A 24,339-nucleotide genomic window follows, 5' to 3' on the forward strand; every position below is an offset into this window, starting at 1 on the left:
ATGCTAAGAGTAATGTGCATTTCAAATCTAATGATAAAATCAGCTCATTGACTGTGTTCTTGCACACAGATCCCTAGTCTGATTTAGAGATAATACAACCACATCGTGTAAATTACTGTAATGCTGTGGAGTCTAGCCCAAATTGTAATCTGATTGGCACAATCACTGTTACAATGTGTTTGTTACCTGGAAAAGCAGAAATCCAGTTTGAATTTGAGCTGAGTTTAAAAATAAAATGGAAAACAATAGTTTTATTTTATGAACTGCAAATGTGAAGTGTAGGTCCGCTATTTATGGAATTAAGATCACCTGTTCTTTGCCTGAAATGTGTGTGTGTGAGCTGCCTGATCTCTCTTACAGTCAGTGAAGGTACAGTCACTGAGTTCTGTTGATCAGCTCCCCGGACCAATAAAGATACCTATTTCAAGAGAAAAGGAATAATTTCCTTGAACTCTATGGGCTATTGTGGGTATTTAGAAAATGGGTTGTGTGCAAACATCTACAGTGGATTTGTCCCAAATTAGGCAAGAGAAATCCCTCTCTAGCCATCCAAAATTAGATGTCTGAACTAGTAAACAAAGCTGCTTCTAAAGTCAGTGAAAGGAGACCAGCACCTCCACAAAGCCATCAATCCTATCTTTGGATGTGTGTTTATCATCACAGATGGAAGGAAACACATCTCCACTAAAGGGAGCATAGAAGGTTGTCTTAGGACACCTGCAGTGGGTTTTGTTCGAGATTAGATGTAGACATGTRAGTCAAGAATATCAGCTACCATTATTACCATTAAAAGGGGTTCTTCTTCTGGTCTAGCATATTTTGAGATGATGTAGGATATCCTGTTTAGTGTCCAGTTGCCACTCCAGATGATCAYAGGTCATATGCTATAATTTCCAGCCTGTTGCAAATGTGTAAGGTGTGCTAAAGTGCATCAAATGACATTTTATATACACATATTTGAGTAAATAAATGAGGTTCAATGAAAATTAAATTTTTTCTAAAGAAACAATATTGTGTAAAGTAAATGTGTGAGAAATCAACCAGCTGTATTACATTATCTACTATTAAATTGACCACAAAAGATGAACAGAGTAGATGCAGTGTATTCCCATTSTCAAYGTATGTAAGAATGAAAACCTGTGAKGAAAGACTCTAATGTTAATATTTGGTTTTACACAAATATTCTTCTCTCCAGTTTACAAATTTGATGCAAAGACACYGTTACTGTCATCAGTACATGCACAGAAATGCAACATTTGGCTTATGTRTGGAAAATAGAGTGTCTGTCTCACCCTCTGTTCAGATACAGAAGGGGGGGAAATCCTGCTCCACAGGCTTAATGAGGTGCTGTACACATGGACAAGTACCTTCACTACATCTTCTACGAAATGAATCCTGATCTTGTATAAAGAACACAAAACTCCTGCTGAAGTAAAAAAAWACCTCATTCTTATGTCTTGAAGCAGGATTCAGCTCTCAGAACTAAAACAGCTTGCACCCACCTGTTGCTTTAATTCTGAAACACATTTTCAATTTATGTCTTCTCTAAATCACCAATGGAGAGCAATGTGCTTTACTATGAAGACAGTATTCCAGTCATAAAGTGTGATCCAAGTGGAAACTCCCCAAAAGTAAGCAGAAATGACCAGAACATTACAACTATGATCTTGGTTTTCTCCATGACAAACTCTTGCATTGACTATTACACATTTACAAGGTCTCAGTTTTCATTTGGTTATTGTTGTTTAAAGCAGGAGAAGGCTTGCTCTTCTGGCCATCTGTTCCTCCTTTGGATGTGTCCTGGAAGAAAAGCCTTGGCATCCACAGTGACATTAAAATYCGTTTATATTCATTCCGAAAATTCTGGTTAAGAAGACCATATATTATTGCATTAAGGCAGCTATTGAAATAGGCCATTAAGTAGCTTATAATAAATAGCCATTCAGGAACTTTTGGTGCCATTTCTGTAGGATCAATGGCTACAGCCAGTCCGATGAAGTTTAGAGGTGCCCAGCAAAAGGCAAAAATCACAAAAACAACAAACATGGTGAGAAAGTTTCTGAAGTCACTTGGCTTCAATCTTGGCTTGGTTTCTGACTTGACTCGTCTTCTGACTTGCAGCACTAAAACCCAAATGCGAAGGTAGCAGAAGCTGACAATGGTGATAGGGACAATGAAGTGAATGACCACAACAGCTATYGTGTAGTAGGAGCTTGCAGTCTGAACAAACGTGCATGAATAGATGCGTGGATCATACTTCAGAGAGCCAACAAAAAAATTTGGCACAGTCGCAATTACTGTTAATATCCAGACTAAGGAGACATACAGCATTGTGTTCCAACAGCTGTACACTTTGTCATAGGCAAAACTATGACATATATAGCAATATCTATTAATTGCAATTGCAGTGATGTTGAAAATGGAGCCTATTACACTCAGTCCCATCACGAAGCCACTTGCTTTGCAGTGCGTTTCACCCAGAGTCCATCCATTGTGGAAAATAGCTAGGAGCACCAGCGGGTATGGATACAAGGCCACCACCAGATCAGCCAAAGCTAGGCTCACCACAAATGCATTACCTGGAGGGAAAGAAAAATACACAGACRTAAGTCTGAAAGCAAACATAGCTGTGAGCAAGAAGAAAAATGTTACAGRATTTTGGATATCTGCAATGTTAAATTATTGATGATGTCAGCAAGCAGCAGGTATATAGGACCAAAACGGAAATAATTTTACAACGTAATTTAGAACACCATGGAAATATCTGCAGCAACAGGAGGTTTCAAATCTGTTGGTGACTGGATTGTATACTCTTTGCCCTTTTTGTCTTTAATAAACATAGCCATTGGTGAACGGTTACACAAGTACGTTGAGTTGTTCAAGCGTAGCTAATTCCACAGCTGGATTGAATAAAATGAAAAAGAAGAAAAGTCTAAATTGTGGTAGGTGAGCCATTGTGCCATTCTAACCTATCATTGGAATCCTATCAGGCTTGACAAGTATCAGGGATAAGGATGTACAAAGACTAGGTCTATAGCTATTGGAAGGATGCATTGTTTTACATATACTCTAAATTGCCACACAACATTCTGTAGTATAGATATTTTCTGCATGAATGGCCTACCCATACTGCAGTTATTTTCTCATTGGATTGACTTTACCACTCTCTGCAGAAAAGCTTATTTAATTATACAAAGCAAACTTCCATGCAAGAAAAAGTATTGAAAATTTCTAATGATGATACTAAGGGTATATAGGTGATAAGATTGAACCCAATTGCCTCTCTTTGAACAGCGTCCTCTTCATCAGTTTGAAATTTCTGGACATTGTATCTAAGCGTATTTTTTACAAAGTAGTGAGAAAGTAAACTATATTACTGAAAAAATGTTCTTTAGGAACTTCATTCTGGAAGACAGAGGTATAACTTCAAATTCTTGTCATTTGTGTAGCACAAAATGTATGTGGCTTTTATGGGTTTGTATATGGCTTGCAGACCCTTTTTTTTCTCCTGAAAGAACTGATATGCAAAAAATCTAAGCAATTTTAAAAATTGTGCGTGGAACATAATTATTTTTTTTGAGAAAAGCAGTTAGATACTCCATTTTAAAAATTCTGAGCTTACTAGTCCTCAACTAACAAAGCAGCTTTCCATGTCATTTTAAGAATGGCATTAACAGAAAGTCATAAAAGGAACAACCATGTAGAAATATACTCACCAAAAATGACAGAATTACACCTCTACTYTGTTTTCCCCACCTGCTTTACATCTGCAGCTTCCTAATTAAGGAATGGGGAGCTATCTTTCTCCCATACACTTTAGGGGACAACCATGCTCATCAGAATTTGCACAAAAGTGAGTAAACTGAATGGAAAGCAGGATTATCCATCTGTACCCTCAGAAACAAGGGTCATCTCAAGAGTGGTGCATAAATTATTTTAGATGGTTCCTTGTTATGTATTTAGTAGCCTGTTTAGTATATTTTAAAAAGCTATACAAGTGTTACCATAGCTTCAGCTTTAAGATWTGTGAGAAAAGATTGAACAAGCTGGGGAGACGATTGAGTGASATGTGATAACTTCAAATAAGCAAAGCAGGAAGGATATAACCCATTCCCATGATTGTTGTGAATCCAAGCAAGCTTCAGTCACAACAAGGAAGTTTCAAGGTAGACATTAAAAAAAAAGATTTTAATGGCAGGAAGAAGGAAATGTGGGAGCAGCTTGCTTTGAGTCTGCCAATAAAGTTTGTAAGAAAACAGAAAATAAGTATTTGTCAGTGCTGGCCTAGATAAAGCTGATCCCTTTGTACAGGAAGGATGACTGTGAAGGCCCCTTCTAGCCATAYGGTAAACAGGACAAAAGACAAAACTAACAAAAGAACAGGGGCATCTTTATCAGAATGTACTTACATCATGGCAACAATAATTTCTCTTTTGTTTTTTCATCACTGTATCTGATATTAGAAGACAGAGAAGTCAGACGTTGGAAGAAAGAAAGGCAAGAAGGAAGACAAAAAGACTCTTTTTTCTGTTTTAGAATGCCTTTTGGAGAAGGAGAGAATTTAGTCTGGGGTGTGTGCACTAAGATTAATCTAAACTCTAAGGCCTTCCAGCATTAGCTTCTATCTAAAATGTAATTGTCCAGTTGAAATAGAGTGGGCATTCAGCTCTTTCAATCATATTTGGAAATTTATGGTAAAATACATTTAGCAAGTTATTTTCAAAATTCTTTCTGCAATTTAGGGCTTCTTGAAAATTTCAGGTGTAATGAATGAATAGAGTTAGCAAGGAACTTGTCAAAAACTTAATTTACTAGTTTACAACTCAGAAGAAAAATGGTCCAATATCTATAAAGGCCTCAGGTGATTTGTCACTTCTATGGCCATTTACAGGTTGAATGTTCTCACTGTGCACTGCAAAGTAAGATCCAATGGTATTTTTCTGTCTTTGTGGATGACTGCAGAATTAAATTTAATGTTGTATTACTGCAATGAATAATCTATAGAAGYAGAGAGAAACTTTCCTAATTCATAAAACATAAATAATGAACATTTTGAGAAATCAAAGGTCTTAGACACCTTTTATATGCTTGGAGAAAGTAAATGTTCTTTGATACACTTGGCAGACAGCTTTTAGAGTGGCCTAAATAACCTTCGTAATATAACTAAAGCGGTACATGCATTTTTTTTCTGCATGTAATGGAATAGAAAGCACAGAATTTTTATCTAGCTGGAATTATTATCATTACCTCTGGAATTTACTCGGTGGACTTAGTTCCTAGATTTCAGTTTCATAAGAGAGAGAATTTGTAAAAAAGCCATTTGTTCACTGGAATGGAAAGGCCCYTTAATTACAAGCAGTAGCTACTCAAAGCCAAATGTCTTGCCAGGTATTCAAAAAGATCCACATCCATGCTGTTTGAAACCRTAATATTTGTATGCATAAAAAAATAAGTTCTGATATTGACTTTGGGTGCAACAGAACTGGACCAACATTGCATGAAGTGTTCCCACATATTGGTTTTCTTACCACAACTAACAGGAGAAAGAGGACTGTCATACCCTCTTGTAATTCTGATACGACTTCATGTGGTAGCAATTTATTCACAGAAGAAAATTTTTGGTAAGGCCAGAATTTTTAAGGGCTAAGAATCTGCCTTCTGAAATGACAACTGACTTTTAACGTCTCCACCAAGCTCAAAAGCAATTGGAATCAACAACTTTTTTTTAAAGGTTTYTCTTCTGTCTTTGGTTTCAAACAGGTGAAAATGCTTAATTATATATCATGTGTTGTTTGAGGTTTTTTTCTTGGGTGGTGTTTTGGTTGTCACCCATTTGTTTAACAAGTTGTTACACATTGCATGCGGACATCACCCTCTTCAATCTACGGCACCGGCAGCAGGTAGAGCAGAGAATTAAGTCTTTCACACACTGACATTTGAATTCCGTGTGACAGAGCAAGCCAAGACCTAGGRTAAGCTTTGATTTACTGAGACATGTTAATTTGGTATCATGTTCAACAGTGTGTTGCTAACAGAAGGTGTAACATGATACTCCAAACAAATGCCAGATGGGTGTTTGTTTTCTTTGAATATGACAGTTTAAAAGCAGCGATATGCTCTTTTGTAGTTATATTTCATGATTTCAGATATTATTTAGGTGTACTCTGGACTTTGATGTAAGGGAAAGGGACAGGCAATATATTTCCACCAGAACAGCATATTTTAGAGRCTCTAGCAAAAACAATAGCATAAACAATGAATCAAAGCTGGTCTTCGGTTTATGAAACACCCAGGTCATTTCTTCTTTAGGAAATGTGTGTTCTATGAAACTCTTTAGAATAATTGGTCACTATAATTGTCCTATTATATGTACAAAGAAGAASTCCTCACTGGGAGTAGAATCATAAAATAATTCAGATTGTAAAGGACCTTCAAGAGCATGAAGTTCAACTGTTAACCCAGCACTGCCAAGTCCACCACTCACCCACATTTCCAGTACCATATCTACACCACTTTTAAATACCTCCAGGGATGGTGACTCTACCACTTCCCTGGGCAGCCTGTTCCAGTGATTGACAACCCTTTCAATGAAGAAATTTTTCCTGATATTCAATCTAAACCCATCTTAGTGCTACTTGAGTCCACCTTACTCTTGTCCCTTCACTTGTCACTTGGGGAAAGAGACCAACCCCTACCTGGCTACAACCTCCTTTCAGGTGGTTTTAGAGARCAATAAGGTGCCTTGTGAACCTGCTTTTCTTTGGGTTTAACACACCCAGCTCCCTCAGGTGCTTCCTTCCCCAGCTCTGTTGCCCTTCTCTGAACACGCTCCAGCATCTCAATGACTTTCTTGTAGTGAGGGGCCCAGAACTGAACATGGGATTCACCAGTGCCAAGTACAGGGGGCAATCACTGCCTTGGTCCTGCTGGCCACACCATTGCTGATCCAGGCCAGCTGCCACTGGCCTTCTTGGCCACCTGGGCACACCCTGGCTCACATTCAGCTGCTGTTGACCAGCAGTSCCAGGCTTTTTCCACCAGGCAGCTTCCCAGCCCCTGTCCCAGCCTGCAGCACGGCACAGAATTGTTGTGACCCAAGGGCAGGATGCAGCACTTGGCCTTGTTGCACCTCGTACAATTGGCTTCAGTCCATCAATCCAGCCTGTCCAGATCCCTTTTCAGAGCCTTTCTGCCCTCCAGCAGATCAACACTACTGCCCAGCTTGGTGTCACCTGCAAACTGACTGAGGGTGCACTTGATCCCCTTGTCACTGATAAAGACATTGACCAGGACTGGCCCCAGGAAGAATGCAGGACTCACAAAAMCAGAAATTTAGCATGTAAAAAGGACCTTGAGATTGTGGCTTAGCGACTTGCAGGCTCTTGAACTAGAACAGRCCTGTGTGCTTGGCCCTATATCTGCAACTGTGAGTTAGTGCTGGGAGCTACATTTGCAGGAGCTGAATTTTAGGTTTATTAGGCAGAGCTCTCAGGTGTCAGCACAGATTTACTGAAGAGAGGTACCTAAGTTGCACTGTTGTTTTTGAGATCATGATTTTGGCACGCTTGACAGCTAGGTATGAATGCAACCCAAAACAAAACCTCTACTTTTCCTGCGCGCTCACTCTTCTTCTCCCTCTGGTTAAATATGGGAACACCAGCCCTTGCTACGAGTTTGCAGCTTTGAGTTTCCTAATAGACTACAGGTGCAAAAGTGCTGTGCTGTTAAGAGCTTAGTAAGAAAACCGTGAGGTTTTTAACCCCTGGGTGTAGAATTTGGCTCGCCTGCGGCTTCCTCCGGTGCCGGTGGGGACGGTGGTGACTCTCTGTTGCCACCTAGTGCGGGAGCCACAGCAGAGACAGCACATGGCAGCGTCTGGCAGAGCGGGAGGAAGCGCCCGTGGCTGGTCCTTCCGAAGCAAAACGCCGGTCGTTAGTCAGATACTACCTTTACGGGATGATAAATACATTTCTGGGCTTCTGATACTTTCTGAGATTGCAGAAAATTTTCCAGTGTTGGGTGTTTTCAGGAAGAAAAGGGGAAGCAGAAGAGGCAAGACAGGCTGTACTGCTAGAAATGTCACTGTTGCCTCGTGGTTAGGACACTTCCACATAGAAGAGCCCTTCTTTGAAGAAGACTTGAGCTTGTGTCTCCCATAGTCCCCAGAGAGTGCCCTACTCACCAGCCCTGCTGCTCTTCTGGGGTTAGCGTGCTTGTCTCTTTCTAGGTTATGTTCAAGAATTTCAGCCTAGAATCAGAATACATAGGTTAYCACTTGCATTGTAGCGTGTTCTTTATCAGTATGCTCATTTAAAAAAAAATAAAAATAATCCTTCTAATGATTTAACAGCTGGGAAACTGAGATAGGTGCAGGAGCTCTCCTAGACACTGATTAGGAAGAACACTTCAGGTTCATGAGCTTTGCTCTTGCTTTTCTCTCTTAGATAATGCCCCCCCTGCTAGGCACTCTCTGGGAAAAGTGGCAGCACTGGTCCAGCTTTCTTCTCCCAAACGAAATCATAGTGGCATCCTGATGCTGAGGGATGGAGCCAAGAGAAGAGCTAGAGCTATTAAGCAAAGCTAGTTGTATTAAAAGCAAACAAAAGGGAGTGGTTGCTGCACTAGGTAGTAAATCCTTAACAGATTTTACAGATGTAAAAATTGTACTTGTGTTCAAGGGAAGACTGGGAAAGTACTTTAAGAGACATCATTCGAAGGTTACTTAACAGACATACCATAGTAGGTTTGGGAAATCCTCTGAGTTGGAAGGAATCAYAAGTTGTAAGAATACAGAAGTGTCATACAGGGTTGCTCTTTCTCTCCTCAGTGCCTGATTCAATCTACAGTTAAAGACAGTGTATGAGTCTGGCTATGCCTGTTCCATGTGTCCAGCCATCTGAAACTGTGCTGTATTTTGCAGCAGGATCAGGGGAGAAGATCTCTTATTTTCATACCCTAGCACTGAAGTCAAGCTCTTGCCTTCAGGATAGCCTAGGATGGAAGAGGCCCGTGTTGTTGCTGAGAGAATCACAGACTCACAAAATCATAGAACAGCTTGAGACAGAAGGGACCTTCAGTATCACCTATTTCCAATCCCCCACTGTGGACAGGGACACTTTCCACTGAATCAGGTTGCTCAGTGCCCTATCTAGTCCAGCCTTGAACACATCCAGGATTGGGGCATTCACAGCTCCTCCAGGCAACCTGTGCCAGTGCCTCACCACCCTCACRGTAAAGAATCTCTTACTCATATCTAATCCAAGTGTAGCCTCTTTAATTTAAAATCTCCCCTTTTTCAGTTTAGATGTCTCTCTCTAGAGAGACATCTTGCTTTTCACTGGGGAGTGAAGCCAAGACGTTCACTCTGAGGACTGAGCACAATTGCTAAATAACAACAAAAACAGACTGTTTCTTTCACTGGTTCATGAAAGAAGTCGTGTTTTCTGTGTTTGCCAGTACACATCAGCTTAATTTTCTTCCCTTGAAGTAATCACAGCTGTTGATTGCTTCAACCAAGAAAGAATAGGAAACCTACTTGTACAACTGCAAGTATGGAAACTCATTTACAGCTGACAAAGGGGCTAATACGAAAAGCTGTAAAATACAACAGGTGCAATCTAGTTAGCTTCTATAAAGACCTGGGCAACCCATAATTTTTAATAACTTCTRTTTCCAGCACTATAGTGCTGTCATAGAAAAAGGTGGAATATGTAGCATTTTATAGGATGTTACTTTGTTAAAGAGACAAACAAAAACCCTACCCTAAAACTTGCTCCAGATCAACTAWGAAAGACTGAAGTGTGGAAGCAAACAAAGTAAGGATATTTCACTTCTAAAATCTCTGGACAAAATTTTATTATGCCCTGAGAGATCTTAATTTATATTGTATGAAAGGCTAGCTCATTCCATCACCTTCGTTATTACTTTGATCTTTGCTACTGTCTTTACTCTGAATTTGTGTCAAAGGAAATAATTTTTTTTTTCTTTGTTACTGAAATAAAACATTATTCTAGTCCTTAGAATAACTTAACTTCCACCTTCTTTTAGAAAGGAGGGCAGGAAATTGAAAAATGAAAATAACTTTGTTCAAACTAAACCCATGTTTTGTTAAGCTGTTTGGTTTGTGTTTTATTTTAATATTTGCTAGCAGATTAGTTGAATTAAAAAAAAAAAAACAACAAAACAACCAACCAAACCAACAAATCTCAGACATGAAATAGTTGTATTTTAAAATATAAGGCTTAAGATATTACTGAAGATACTCAGGCTATCAGGCTGGTAAAGTGAATTAAATTGGGGACTTTTGGGGACTATGGGACACACTTAGCACMAATTAGCCAAGAGATTTGATTAGCTGTGATAAGGTGCATCTTGTACTTTTGCCCTGTAGACCAATTTAAACAGACCAGAACATTTTGACCAGTATAAATGTTGGGATGTCCACTTACAGAACCAAAGTCATCCAAGTGGCAATTTGCACAGTGATTTGCTCAGCTGCTCTGTCGGGCTGCAGGTGAARGATTTGCAGCAGATGACAGCTACAGTGAGAAATTTGTGCAAATCATGTAYGTGTCAACTGGTTCCATCTGCAAAAAGAAACCAACTCTAAGCCCATTATTGCTGCTATGTACTTTTAGGTGTTCCTGTGTTCAGCTCTCAGGCATGATGGAGGATCCTGGATTTTCATAAAATAGGATCTGATACACTGCAGTAAATAGAGTACACAGGAACATCTAACGTGGATAACACTTATGTTGACAAGTTGCCACTGCTTCTAACATGCTGTGGAGTCCCTTCATTATGATCTTCTTTCCTTCTCTTGTTTTCTGTTTCACCAAGGAAGAAAATAGATGATACTTGATGAAAATGCTTTCAGTAAGGAAAAGTCTTACCCTTTTTGTTCTGAGCTTTTGGAAGGCCTCATCACTCTACATGCATAGGAAGATGAATGTCTTCAGAAGCTGTTGTCAGTCTCTGCCATCTGCTTCTTTTGGAAACAAGGTCTTAAAGCAAAGTACAGTGACATGATTCATCTTATAATGATACTCATAGGTTTGTAAACAGCATGTGAACAGATGAATAAATAAAATGCTTTTACAGAAGATGATTGTGTATTCTCTTCTGAAGTATTAGCTGCTTTGTGTTCCAACTCAATACAGACAAATTGTGTAATGATCATTTGCTGAATCAAGGTCTTTTCTGAGAGCCAGTAGAAGCCTTGAAAAATGACAAGACAAAAACTTGCTGTAGCTGGACCTGCAAGTGATGATATTGGTGAGATAGGTAAATGAAGGAGGACAGGGGCATGCAACCAATATAGCCATAGAACCATGGAAACTGGAATTGTTGTTTCGAGTTCATCTAGTCCAGCCCTCCCATTCAAAGAGGGATAAACTATAGTGGTTTGTTCAGGGCCTTGTCCAGTCAGGCTTGGATTGTCTACAGCCACAGAGACTCAACAGCCTCTTAGGGTGACTTGTYCCAGTAAGGAAGGAGTAACAGGATATTTACTATTTTCACTAGGGAATAGAAATATCAGTTTCACTAGGGAATAGATGCTGTCAATTTTGCAACAGATAAGGGGTCTACTTGATCTACTAAATAGCAGAGGGTACCTAAGATCATAGCTGTTAGTATGCGTGCAGAGACCAGACATGGTCATTAACATGAGCTAAGACCTGCTTGGTCAGAAGAAGAGGCCCCAGTGCAGATTAGAATAGAACAGGGCTTTGTTTTGCTTATACCTCTGCTTTTGGATTCCTTGTGAAAGTAAAACTGAGCAATCTTTGACTGSACATAATGGTCTGAGCCAAACAGAGAACTTGGACCCAGAAACATTTCCAGAGGAGTACATCTGCAGATCCATAAAGGTACAGAACTCCAGGGGTGTGGAGAGTGGAGTGTGGCAAGGGCTGCACAGAAATAGGCAGGAGGCAGCAGCTCCTAGCAAAATAATTTTTAGAAAGCAATTGCCACTGTCTTCAGGAAGGCTAGAATGTTCCTCCTTATGTAGATACTCACATACCAGGTTCAGCTTATGCTGGTTGCAGAATCCTGTTCCACATGCTACTTTGATGACCTTTGAGCACTGTGAACTGATTACAAATAGCCCTTCAGACCAGCCCCTTGTGGCAGCTCTAGCTGATACCCCAGYTAGTGACCTGCTGGCCTGTGATCCAGAGAGAGCTGTGGGTGACTTCTGTCTGCCTAACATACTGACTAACACCTCTTTTRCTGTGTGAATACACTTGTAAACTGGACCAAACGAATTTTTACTTAATCAGGATCAAATGGAAATCACTTGTATATATGCTATATGAGAATGCTGTGTTTGCAGGTCACATACTTYACTATTTTGTTTGCTCTCCATAAGCAGAGCAGATATTCTTGCTTCATATTTAACCAGGAAGCTGGCTGTATAGCAAMTTTTACAGCCTTTATGGTCCTAGACTACCAGGTGGTGCATAAGAGTGACTAAAGAAGATTACTTTGTTTTCAGATTAACTAAAGGCCTAATTACAAGACCTCAAAATAGTTAATTTTTTGTCTACTTTGAAACAGCAGATGTCCACCTCTGCAAGTGGACTCTGGATTGTATAGCTGCTGTTTCATATCCAGGACCATAATCATAGGGAAAATCTTGTAAACTCTTTCAACCCACTTACCAGTAGATAATTTCTTCTAGGCAAATCAGTATGATTAAACCATCTTTTTACAAGGCCTGCTTCAACATCTGATTAACATTTTACACATTTTGCTTCTAATGACTGCAACAGGAAGAATAAAAAAAAAAAAAAAAAANAAAAAAAAAAAAAAAAAAAAGAAAGGAAAATCTTGCTTAACATGAAAACTCACTCAGAAAGTAATCTTTTGCCCGTGGACTCTAACCCCATCTGTGAATCCAATAGCAAGTACTTTTGCAGTCACTTAAAAAATATCACAGGGAGACTTTTTGTCCTTGAGTAGGAGTGCTCTACATTTCCATGGCACAACACTCACTTTCTGACACTATATTTTATGCCAGTAAAACACCTGGAATGTAACAGTGTACTATCTGACTTGTGGCTGGGGAATTTGAATTTTAAATATTCTTTCTATCATGACCTCTAACATAACAAGACAAAGGCAATCGAAGATACCAATCCCCTGTTAATCAGATATTTATTTTCTCTGTAACAATCAAAAAATTACACCCTGCCCGTTCCAGTGAGTAACAATTAATTTCAAACAAGCTGGTTGGAACATTTAGTCTCTTGAATATATTGCCAAGGGTTTTAAGAGCCATAAGTGGCAGTTCACAGAAAGGAGGGATGGGATAACTCTGAGTTGGCACATAGTGACTATGCCACTTGCATTTCTTTACTTGTCTTGAAGAAAAGCAGCATGTTTTAATATAAAAGTCTTTTATTTGTCAGTAGAAAACCTGAATAGAGTTGACTACTTCTAAAAACGTAATTTAAAAGTCCTAAAGTGCCAATGAACTTCACCATGGACAGGATCTGCACAGAATGAGCATCTTGAATAGACACTTTTCCATTAATCTGTGTAGATAATACTCAATAAGTGGGCTATTTTAACTTGTATAAAAAGTAGGACATAAAAATACCTAGATTGATTATTATTACATATATTCATAAGTAACAGCCAGCTCACAAAAGGTTCTTTTTCCCTATATGCAGTCAAATGAAATGCTGTGTATACTTGAATTATTTGGAAAAATGGAACTGGCTTTAGAATGAGAGGACACTGAGAATTTCAGGCAGTATGGGAGCAAATTATAAACATTCCTGTCTTCTTTGCAGTGATATATTTTACAATTAGCTGCAAGTTCTAAACTTACAATTAGTTAACATAATTATATTTGCAAGGCTGATGTATCAAGTGGATATTTTTCCTGTTAGTCATACTCTTAGYTCCACTAACTGCATTTGATATCTTCTGACAACAATTGCTGTCTACATTGTGCAAATATGGCAGCCTAAACCAACAGGTAAGCAGATGTCGTCTGTAGCAGAAAGATGACAATATTTATGGAAGTATCATATTAATTATTAATATATTCATAAGGTATTTAAACATTGAAACTGATCCAAGTCCATAAAAAACAGCCGAAAAATTTCGTAACTCTGTCAGAAGGGTTATGGTTTTTTTGCAGGCATAATTTAAGCAGCATTTATTAAACAGTGCAATCAAATACCTCCATAATTAATAAATAATTTAAAAAGAATCCCAGCAATAAAGATTCCAGTCATTTGATGAATGTGTTTAGTCTGTTGTTTTCTGTTTTCATGACAAGACATAACTGTCCCACATGCAGCTGAAATGTCAGGAAAATGCTGGGTCTCTGRTATAGCTCAGTCCTTATCAGTATGGAGATCAAAAACAAACCAGAAGATTCCAAAGCAGCTACTGCTGTTAGGGAGAGCACACCTCAGTGTTSCACCCGCAGTGATTTAGACATGTTTCTGTTGGCTTTTGCTGTCAGGAGATMTGTTTTATGCCCATATCAAGGTGGGAGATTAAAAAAATCAGATTGATTATTAGGAAGATGAAAATTGCCCTGGCATTACTTCCTTTTTGCAAATGAAAAAAAATTTATTTTTTTTTTTGTTTTATCAGTTCAGGATAACATAGCTGTTTTCATATGTATTCCTGGGAACAGGGCAATGTACCTGACAGTCTTTGTCATGGTACTAATATGCACTTGTAAAGGATAACTTCTAAGAAGGTAAACTCTAAGGCATATCTGAAGGTAGTGGCACTCACAAAAGATCTGAAATGGAGTAGGAGTAGAATTTACTCCTAGAGGCAGAGAACAGGTTGTCACCAATATAATGGAATGAGTGCAGTCTCCTGTAACATTCTCAACACAATGATTCAAGTCACCTGGTGAATACATATCTGCTAAGAATAGATGAAAAAAATATTCTTTTGAAATGAGCTGTCCTAGCACTCTGTGGGGAGGTTTGGTCCCAGCTCTTTGGCTGATTGTGCCAAGGAGCACCATGAATCCTTGAATTGCTTCTGCTGGTCCTTCCAAGAATAGAGCTTTACTGCAGAGAGGTCATTCCTCATGAAGTCAGTGAGTCTTGCAAAAGGAATGTCAGTCCAGAGTCCAGGAGAGAGCTGGCAGGAAAAGGAGTGTTCCTAAGAACCATTGGAACGACCATAACGCAGATGCTAAGAGCTCCTTCTAGTTTCCTGTATCTGAGAGTATGTTTGCATTGGTTATTTCAAGAAGAAGGGAAACTTATTCATAGTCTGAGTTTAAAAAAAAAACCCACTGTGTGTCTGAGTTAGACTTGGCCCTACGGWGAGGCTGGGTATTGTGTTGCAGGCAAAGCATGGCACTGGCAGCTTCCTTTGGTTTTCCTTTCCTTGAAACATGGGTGGAGTGGACTTGTGCCAAATGAAACACACAAGGTAAATACACCCGTTGATGCTTCTTTACAAGTTAGAGGAAACATACTTCTGCAGCTCAACTAAATGCTTATCACTCTATTTCCTCTAAAGACAAGCACACCAATAGCTCTATATACTGAACTTAGTATTTTTATATTCTAAAAGAAAAACATATTGGAGCTGGTCTTGGCAATAAACTTCCTATTCTCTTATCAATAAACTGAATACTTATTCTACAGGGTAAAAATAAATGATAACTYAGAGCTGTCATCTAATATGGTATTGCCAAGTACCTCAGAGGAGGATATAGAATACCTGATGGCTGCAGAATAACTTGCCTCAGGTTACAATTTTACCCTAAACAGGATTCCCTGTGATGTAGATTGATAGAGAAGTTCTCTTTTTTTTCTATTTTATGATGTTTCGGTACTCCTAAATACTTATTTCAATCCCTCTAGGCTTATAATTATTTTATAAACATTATATCTGCAATACTTTCTGTTTTCTTTGGATTTTTTTTCTGATCTATAACAATCTTAAGTTTCCACTTCTCACTTTTTCTAAATTTATGTGGAAATTCTACCTCCTTTTGCTAAAGGATACTTCTTCCACTGTTAAAGTAATTTTCCCATTTTACAAATTAATAATACTGGCTTTTCGATTTGCTCTTCAACTTTTCGATTTACTTACAGGTCCATGAAGTTTAGAGTTATTATTTCCTAGGTAACTCTGAAGACTTATTTTCTCATTTGGTTACTGTTTGAACCAAGTATCACAGAAAAGAGGATGGAACTGGTGATGAACTTATACTGTTTCCTCTCCTAGAAGAGAATAGAAGCATAATCAGAACTATGAGATGAGTCACGGGCACATGACTGAATAGTTCTAGAAATTATATAGACAGATTCAGAGTATTGATCATTTGGAGGTATTTTCTGGGAAGAGGTTTCATATCTTCACGGACAGACTTCACCTAAGCATATGGGGCACCAGCTTGCCATCAAAGCTGGCAGAATGAATAAAAAGAACTTGAAATTGAGAGATGGGAAGAGAGCTTGAAAAGAAATCATACAGTTTCTTCATTTAACACCCAGGGCAAGGGAATTTTAGCTTCAGGAAAGTGGTGGCAACAAATATAGAAAATAGGAGCTCAAACATTGTGGAGTTCAGCCGGAGTGGTAATATAAAAAGCAGTAGAGTCAGCTAAAGGATGCCAGGAACCTATGCAATAAAATAGGGGATCCAAACCCAGTAAGAAATAAAAATAAAACTTTATGGAAACAATTCTGTTAGAATGGAAATGCAACAGTGATCAGAGAAGAGAAATACTAACTGAAAGATCTATTGTCCTCACAAAAGAAGGGAAAATTGGAAGAGAGATTGAGAGAAAGATTGAGAGAGAGGATATCTTGGTAAAAGCTAAAATGACGTTGGAGAAGGATTGTAAAGACAAAGTACAGGGAAGAATGCAGAAACTTTCAGCAGGATGAGAACACCTCTGCTTTAGTAAGAAAACACAAATGGAACCAATTAACCAACAGGACACTGAAGGTCCTCCTATGTAAAGGGGAAAATAAGCACAGAAAGAGCAGCTGAGTTCTGGACATASACCCAGCAGATTTCTTCAATTCAGAGTCTATTTGCCAATATAGCCCAGCCTTTGTTTTCATAAAGAACAAAGACATCCCTGAAGAGCCTGTCATAGAAAATAAGGTATTGAAAGCAGATGGGATTATTTTGGTTAAATTAAATGGAAGAATAAACAAAACAGACACAGCTAAGAAGTGGGCTTGCACATTTTGATAAATAAAAGAAGGTAATTAGAAAAGTGAAATCAGCTGTATTGAGTAGCTTAGGGACTTGAATGTGGAGGAAGGTTGGCATTTCTTCATATTAAAGGCACAAAAATATTCTCTGTAACTTGCATCCAAAATAGGAAAAAAAAATAAGGCTCTAGATCTAGATGGCGGAAAAGTTGTCTCAGTAGGGATATTGGGGGCAAGAAATGAGTCTAGGAGTAAGACAAAAAGACATGTCCACCAAAGAAAAATCTTAGGCAGAGCAAAAATGGATAAAATGGGAACTGACAAAGCCCCTAAACTTCATTGACTTTGCAAAGACCTCCAAAATTACTAAAACACCCTCTCAGCACAGTAACAAAAGAGAAAAGGAAAGACAAATTCCTGGGGAGGGGGACCCTGAAAACCAAGTTAAAACAGCTCCCGGTCTGAAGAAAGATTTTGCCAGACCTTTTATTAAGGATGATAATGGTGGTCTTGGGGACAAGGCAGACTGACAGATGAGGAATTAAAATATCTACAATAAAGCAAAAATGTCAGAGAGATGGAATATACTTGATAGCAGGAATTTGTTAGCATCTGTTATCTCAGAGATAGTGTCGCATTCTGAAAGTACTGAGAGCTGCATGTGGGACCTGTAAAAAGGGGCTGAAATGTTCTCTAGTCCTCACTGCCAGTAGGAAAGTGCAGATTCCTCTCAGGCTTGAGCGATTTCATTTCTCTCAGAGCTTGGCTCCCACATGCATCCCGAAGAGCAGTGTTGCCATGACTCACTTGCAGCTGTGGTGCTCTCACACTTTACTACCCATTTCCTCCTCCTTTGCTATGGTGCTGCACAAATGCTGTTTCTTTTTGYATGAATGGTGCTCGCAGTTAAGTCAGAAAAGCAATTASTCAGGGAGTAATRMGAACAGTAAAACAGTGYTGCCACCTCTGGAAGATTTGTCTAYCATAGAGTATGTGCTAACATGGCAMSTGTATTCAAGGTRSGAARTCATTGAAAAGGAAGAACGAATCAAGAAATCTTCGTGCTCTTAATCTCATCTTAATTGCAACCAAGGCTGGAGAGAAAAACTCGGAAGGATAGGAAAATAAAAGATGCAGATACAGACAAATGGAATAAAAGTCAATGTGAGCTTATACAAAGTGGCTGTACCAACTAATCTGATCATCTTTATTTAATAAATGCTGGACTTAGACTTTCCAGACCTGGGAAGTTGCTCTAAACGGATCCAGCCTTGGAATCACCAGGGTTCCACTCATAGTCTGTCGTTACCACTGCCTGGACAATGATAAAAGAAAATTGTTGGACCAGAGGGAGATAACCTACATTGAACTAATTTTGCCTGTTTCAGAGGTATTACGTCACAAAACACAAAGAGAACTAATGAAATTTTTTGCTAATACAAAGTTGAGAGCCTACACTGATACAGGGAAATGTCAAGGTCTTTTTTTGCTTGAGGACTAAAGGAGCAAAAAGCGGATAGAATGAAATAGCATGAGGTATGAGGTCAGGTACTGAAGGAATAATTGTGTAACGAAAGAAAAAGAAGAGCTGCATCAGCAAGTGACTGCACCAAGAACAGCCACCTATATGATTGCTACCACATTAAAGGAAAATGTGGCTTCAAGGCATACCAGGTCCATTTTGTCCATCCAGGAAAGGACAGAAGAGAATAGAATGTTTATTTTTTCTTGAAAGTATTGGTGGTACTTCACCTGCATTACTGTGAACAGGCCAGTTTTTTGTTTAAGACAGATTAATTTAGTTTGAACAAGTGATAAAAAAAAAGCTAAAAAAACCCAGGGAAATGAAGAGTGCAGCTACTTAGAGGAAACTAAAAGCATTTGACTTGTTTACTATGAAAAAAATGGTTGAGAGGTAAATATGTATTTACTTTCCATTAATATTGCACAACAGTTCTCAAGAGGTGGAGAAATGATCTRTTCAAACTAAATGACAATTGTAATCCTACAAATAAAAATATCCACTCTGAATTGCAGCTAATAATCACAAAGTTAAAATAAAGTAAGAATGAGTTTGAATCAAGGTAAGAGATAGAAGAGCTTTATTTTAAGTGCTGGGTTTAATGAACTTCCATGAATGTTAAAGCTATGTTTCAATATCTTAGCATTGAGTACCTTCAAGCTGAATGTGAGAGAGAATGTGAAGGCCAAACAGACACAGTCCCAGAGCTGATAATTCCAGGGATCCAGGGTTTATGAAGWCGGGAGTCCAAAAGCTGAAACCATCAGAGTGAGATCTCATGCTCTGCTTATCAAAATATATTCTTGTCAGCATCGCTGCTTATATAAAGAGACAATTTTTGCCAAGTGGTTGCAGAAACAGGTTTCTCCACTGCAGTTCAGTAAGAGATTACTTCCATCACAGGAGACAACTATCCTCAATCCCAGTGGACAGGAACAATAAAAAGGGTGGAATAAAGGAGGGAAAGAGAACTGGTGTGGTCAAAGAGGTGCAGAATAACTGAAACCAGCATTTAACAGTGGAGATGATAACTTACCTTGAGCTCTACCASAGAGACATGGAGTGAACGCTGTGGAAAGGGAACAAGCATGGAAAACAACTAAAAGACTTGCTTATATTGCTGAATATGTTTATTTAATAGACAGGTAAGTACCAAAATTATAATTCTACATTCAGGATTGTTTTATTTTGTACAGATGTATATGTGAGAAGCATTGTCCATCTCTAGAGACACATGCMCATTAGACAGAACTAAACATACAAATAAACCAATATTCTTACAGGTAAAAGAAATATGAATTTTGATTTAATTGGTCTTGCAACAGCATCTTGCTTTCAAATGGAAATCAGTCTCATTGTTCTGTGTTAGCTGTTATATACAGAAAAGAAAATAGTGGAGAGGGTGAGGAGGGCTGACAAAATGCACTAAAAATACCAGTTTTGCACTAATGCATTCTTTGGCAATGCACCAAGGTTAATATTAATATTCTGCCAAAAGTCAAAGGGTCCCAWGTCTTCATTACTCTTTGAAATGATACTGAGTTAATGTGCCTAATTCTCATTTCTCACTGATTTTATGCTGGCTTTAGGGCCAATGAAGTATAAATGTTTAGCTTGGTCTCTCTCCTGTGGGAAATGCCTTGCTGGTTCCCACCTTCTGGAGTTCATCCTATCACGTTCTTACCCCAGYTTATAATGTTATGTTTATAACTATGGCTACACAAGTGTATCCTGAACATTCTCAAAAGCATCTAATGGATTTGATTTACTTGATGCACCTTCAGGATACCTGATCATCCAGCAGGGGTTGTCGAGCGCMTGTAAACTTTAACACTTCAAAAGTTCAGCTATGCAAAGCTGCCTTCAAACACAAAATCAATAATTGTTTTTGAAAATCCAGAACACATTTGACATTCCAAATGGAAAGACATGCTAATTTAATTTTATTATTTCCACATACAAAGTTTTATTTAATTTTGAAGTGTGTTAGATGAAATTACTCTCCTCCTGAATTAGAACTGATAAAAGCATTCATTTCTGCAAATTAAATCATTTTGAGAGATCAGAAGTTGCTCAGCCTCTCACAGAAAGACTAGGTGCAGTTATGTAAGAGAAGCATGTTGATTCATACCAATTATGCTATGCATTACTTGGAAGAATCTTCACAGATTTTCCCCAAAATCTAGTTTAAATGTAGGAAAAAGGCTTCTATATGATCTGAAACAATCATTCTAAAGACAGGCAAAATTTGAGGAGTGAATGAGCAATGCCTAGAAGCGCCAGTCCTATCCATTCTTTATTTCTCTCCTTCTGAACATAGTATGTACCAGCCCAAAGGCTAATGGGACATTTTATTTCACTCCATTCTTGCACCTCCCATTATATAACAGCATTAAATTAGATTTACTTTTGATCATGCTTTAATTTTAAGAAGAGTGATGCATAATTACAGTTTCCAGTTATGAGATCTCTTTGTAAAATCTAGAACAGAATAGTGTTGATAAATTCTGGAAAAACTGTTGTAGTCCTCTTTTGCTTTCTGAAGGTAAAATTACTTCTTGTGCTACATAAGTGGGCAGAGCTGGTTAGTTTATTCCTTATACACCTGTGATGTATTTGAAGTCCCAGGCTCCCATCTAAGAAAAATCTCTCATAAACTTCTTTAAAGGGAAGCAAGTGCTCATTATTCTATGGCTCTTCCTTTTTCCTTCAATCATCTGGATGTCCTCCTGTCATAACCATTCCCCTGACTTCATCTTTTTCTTCTCTCTCAAGGTCTAACATCTTTCATTTTTCTTCACAATTTCACTTTCTACTGCATTCACTCCCCTTGCAAGTACAAATACGTCGTTTCTTATTTGCTCAGAAGGGAAAACTGCAAGTCCACCTGCTTTTCCATCTTCTTTCCTTGCCAGAGGCTAAGGGCTCCCAAGTACTGCCTTAGCTCTCTTCCCATCCTTTCTGTCACTCCACCCACATCAGTTTGCAGTCCTCTTCCACTCTGCTTCCTCCTCAAGAAATTTTACCTAAAAAGACTTCTGTGGACATTTACCAAACTATGCCCTTTCAGTTTCACCTCTATGAACCATGTCTCCCTGACGAAAACTAAGAACTGGCAATTTAAAAGGTATTTAACCTTATGAAGATTATGCAGAAGGTATTCCCTGTTATTCTTCACAGTTCTTATCAAAGATAAAGGGATCTTGGGACAGGGTCAGTGACATCACCTTAAGGATGATCCTACGAGGAGATCAATTAGTAGGTATTTGAACCAGATAAGACGATGACGGCGTTTGRTTGCGTGGGGCTTCCACCCCCCCCACACCAGTCCTAAAGTGCCACGGAATACTCTGATCAGTATCTCGAAACTTACTCTTCAGACATCGCTCTCTTCCAGTCCAAACCCTCCCCTTTGCTGCAGTTTGGGCGAAGGGAACGTTTCAGAAGAAAGCCCCTCTCTTGCTTCCCCCGGACGGGGTTTGATGCCTCGGGCGGGCCGCCCTCTCCAGCGAGAGCTGTTCCCTGGGCGCTTCCTGCCCCCGGATCCCAGGCGCGAATCCCTCGGGAAAGCGCCTTCCCCCGGCGCCGAGGGGGCCGGGAGAGCTCCAGTGAGTCACGGCGGGTCCCGAGGGATTTCCTRCCCCGCCGTGGAGMTGAGCCCAGCCCAGCCCAGCCCAGCCCCGCTCCGCCCCGCTCGGCGGCCGCGGTCCCGCTCCGGCTCCGGGCCGTGCCAGCGCTCCCGGCCTCGGTACGGCTCCGCTTCTCTGGGCTTGCTCCCCTGGGAGGGACAGCCCAAGCACAAGCACAARGTCCACCAGCTGCCTTTCCATGTGTTTCCCCGTTCAGCCAAACCACCCTTCCGGACGTGCTCAGGTTCGGTGCTGCTCGGTGGGGTGTGATCGCTCAGCCCCAGGTAAAAGGACTTGCCGGCATCCCCCGCCTGCAGTTAGACGTGCAGCGATTGGGGAGGGCAAGATTTAACCCCCCATAAATTGCTTTCAACCCTAAAAACTATTTAACTTAAAGCAAGGGTGAACGAGCGCCCACTCCCCGTTAGCAGGAGCTGTAATCACCGCACGTGAGACACGACAGCACTCGGGAAGCGACATCGGTTAAATAAACCCCAAACCAACATCGCCTTCCACCCCCAGGAGAAACAAGTCCGCAGCTCTCCCTCCTTCCCCGTGGCAAGGGAGCCCCCGCTGATACAAAGGACCGATGGCAGAGCCCGCTGGCTCCGAGTGCGGGGGACGTAGTGCATCGGACTTCTGCCAGCTCCCAGCAAAGTTTGGTTACCCCGACCTGCGTGCGCATGGCAAAACGAGGGCACTCGAGTCTCGAAGGAATGAGCAATTCCGGGAACTGCTWGCTACTACGAGAGCTGTAGTAGATTTACCACAATTCCGGGGGTAGCACTTTATACTGCACCGACACCCAGCATGCAGCCGAGCGCAGGTGCGCCCAGCTCTGCGCAKCAGGAACAAACCGGTACCATCGCCGGGGGGAGGCGGAGCGGGATGTAAGGATCCGAACGCAGCGGGACGCCCGCGAATCAGGGAAGYTGGCCAGGAGACAAATCGGAGAAGTTGGTGCTTAACTACAGAGTTTTGTGGTTTGAAACACGTGTAACCAGCCCAGCAGAGATGAGGAGAGAGAGACAGTAAGTTTAGCAAGTAAAAGCCGCAGAGCAACATTCTGGCGCACACAAGAAAAACTATAGACACTATYCAAAGAAAACCCCACTTTATTTGTGGCGTTCTTGTTGAAGGATATGCGGTAAGGAGACGAGAAGAAAGACGATTTCGTGAAAGACTACTGCGAGCTCTGATACAGGCTCCAGCGAGCGGGCTGAGCCGCTTCCCCATGCATGCACGGCACCGCATCTTTAGGACTCTTGAGCAACTTTTAAAAGCTCCTCCTTCATTCCTCTGGCCGCTTTGGGCACGCTTTTTGTCTCCGGTATTTTAAGCGAATGGCACCGATCCCTCTCCTCGGGAGCTCCACAGAGACCACAAGATGCCTCATTAGGAACACTCAAGGACCCGCATTCATGGACGGAGGGCAGGACGGAGCCCGAGGGGAGCGCGGGGGCGGTGCTCTGGGAAGGGTGACTGAGCGCCTGGGGGTTCCTGCACACACTATAGAACGAGCAGCAATGGATGGGGGCTCTGGTCCCCCGCCTTCAGCAGACTCGACAAGAGGGCTGRGCTCCTCAGGACAGCTGGAAGCGAGGAACAGGGTGCCCGCGGGACTCCGGGTGCTTGCCACCCCCTGCCGCCGCCGGGGCAGGGTGTGGGGGTCAAGCCCTTACCTGAGTTCCGAAGCTTGCGGTTYTTGAAGACGGAGAGGATGACCAAGAGGTTGCCCAGGATGTCCACCACGGTGGTGAAGATCAGCACGCTGGACAGCACCGGCACAACCCAAGCGGGCCGYGGGGCTCCCCCCGCCGCCGCCTCCCGCTCCGCCAAACCGAGGCGGCCGCGCCCGCCCGGGTCACAGCAGTTCCTCAAGGAGCCGTTCTCCAGCATCGCGGCCACCCCGTCCCGGCGCCTCCCCGCGGTGACCGGCGGCGGCCCCGCGGACTGACCGCGCGGGCGGGCGGGAACGGCTTTAAGGGGCGCGCCGGGCGCTGCTCCGCCGGGAGGGGCG

General features: G+C 40.8%; 1 protein-coding gene across 2 annotated transcripts; it reads right to left on the reverse strand.

Moving 5' to 3' along the window:
* Positions 1–321: 321 nt before the first annotated feature.
* On the reverse strand, positions 322–24,218 carry MTNR1B (melatonin receptor 1B). 2 transcript variants are annotated; one of them, XM_057375893.1, is made up of 2 exons: positions 24,002–24,218; positions 322–2,579 (listed from the first exon to the last, which is right to left on the reverse strand). In XM_057375893.1, exons 1-2 carry the CDS (start codon positions 24,216–24,218, stop codon positions 1,711–1,713), a joined length of 1,086 nt encoding a protein of 361 aa, XP_057231876.1. In that variant the 3' UTR covers positions 322–1,710. The 2 variants fall into 2 exon arrangements, 1 of the variants encoding a protein (XP_057231876.1); XR_008965966.1 differs by lacking the exon at positions 24,002–24,218 and adding an exon at positions 8,183–8,243 and having other exon boundaries at positions 2,517–2,579.
* Positions 24,219–24,339: the final 121 nt, after the last annotated feature.

This window comes from Malurus melanocephalus, unplaced genomic scaffold, assembly GCF_030028575.1.
Source record: "Malurus melanocephalus ecotype Western Australia unplaced genomic scaffold, MMel_1.1 scaffold_262, whole genome shotgun sequence".
NCBI classification, from domain to species: domain Eukaryota; kingdom Metazoa; phylum Chordata; class Aves; order Passeriformes; family Maluridae; genus Malurus; species Malurus melanocephalus.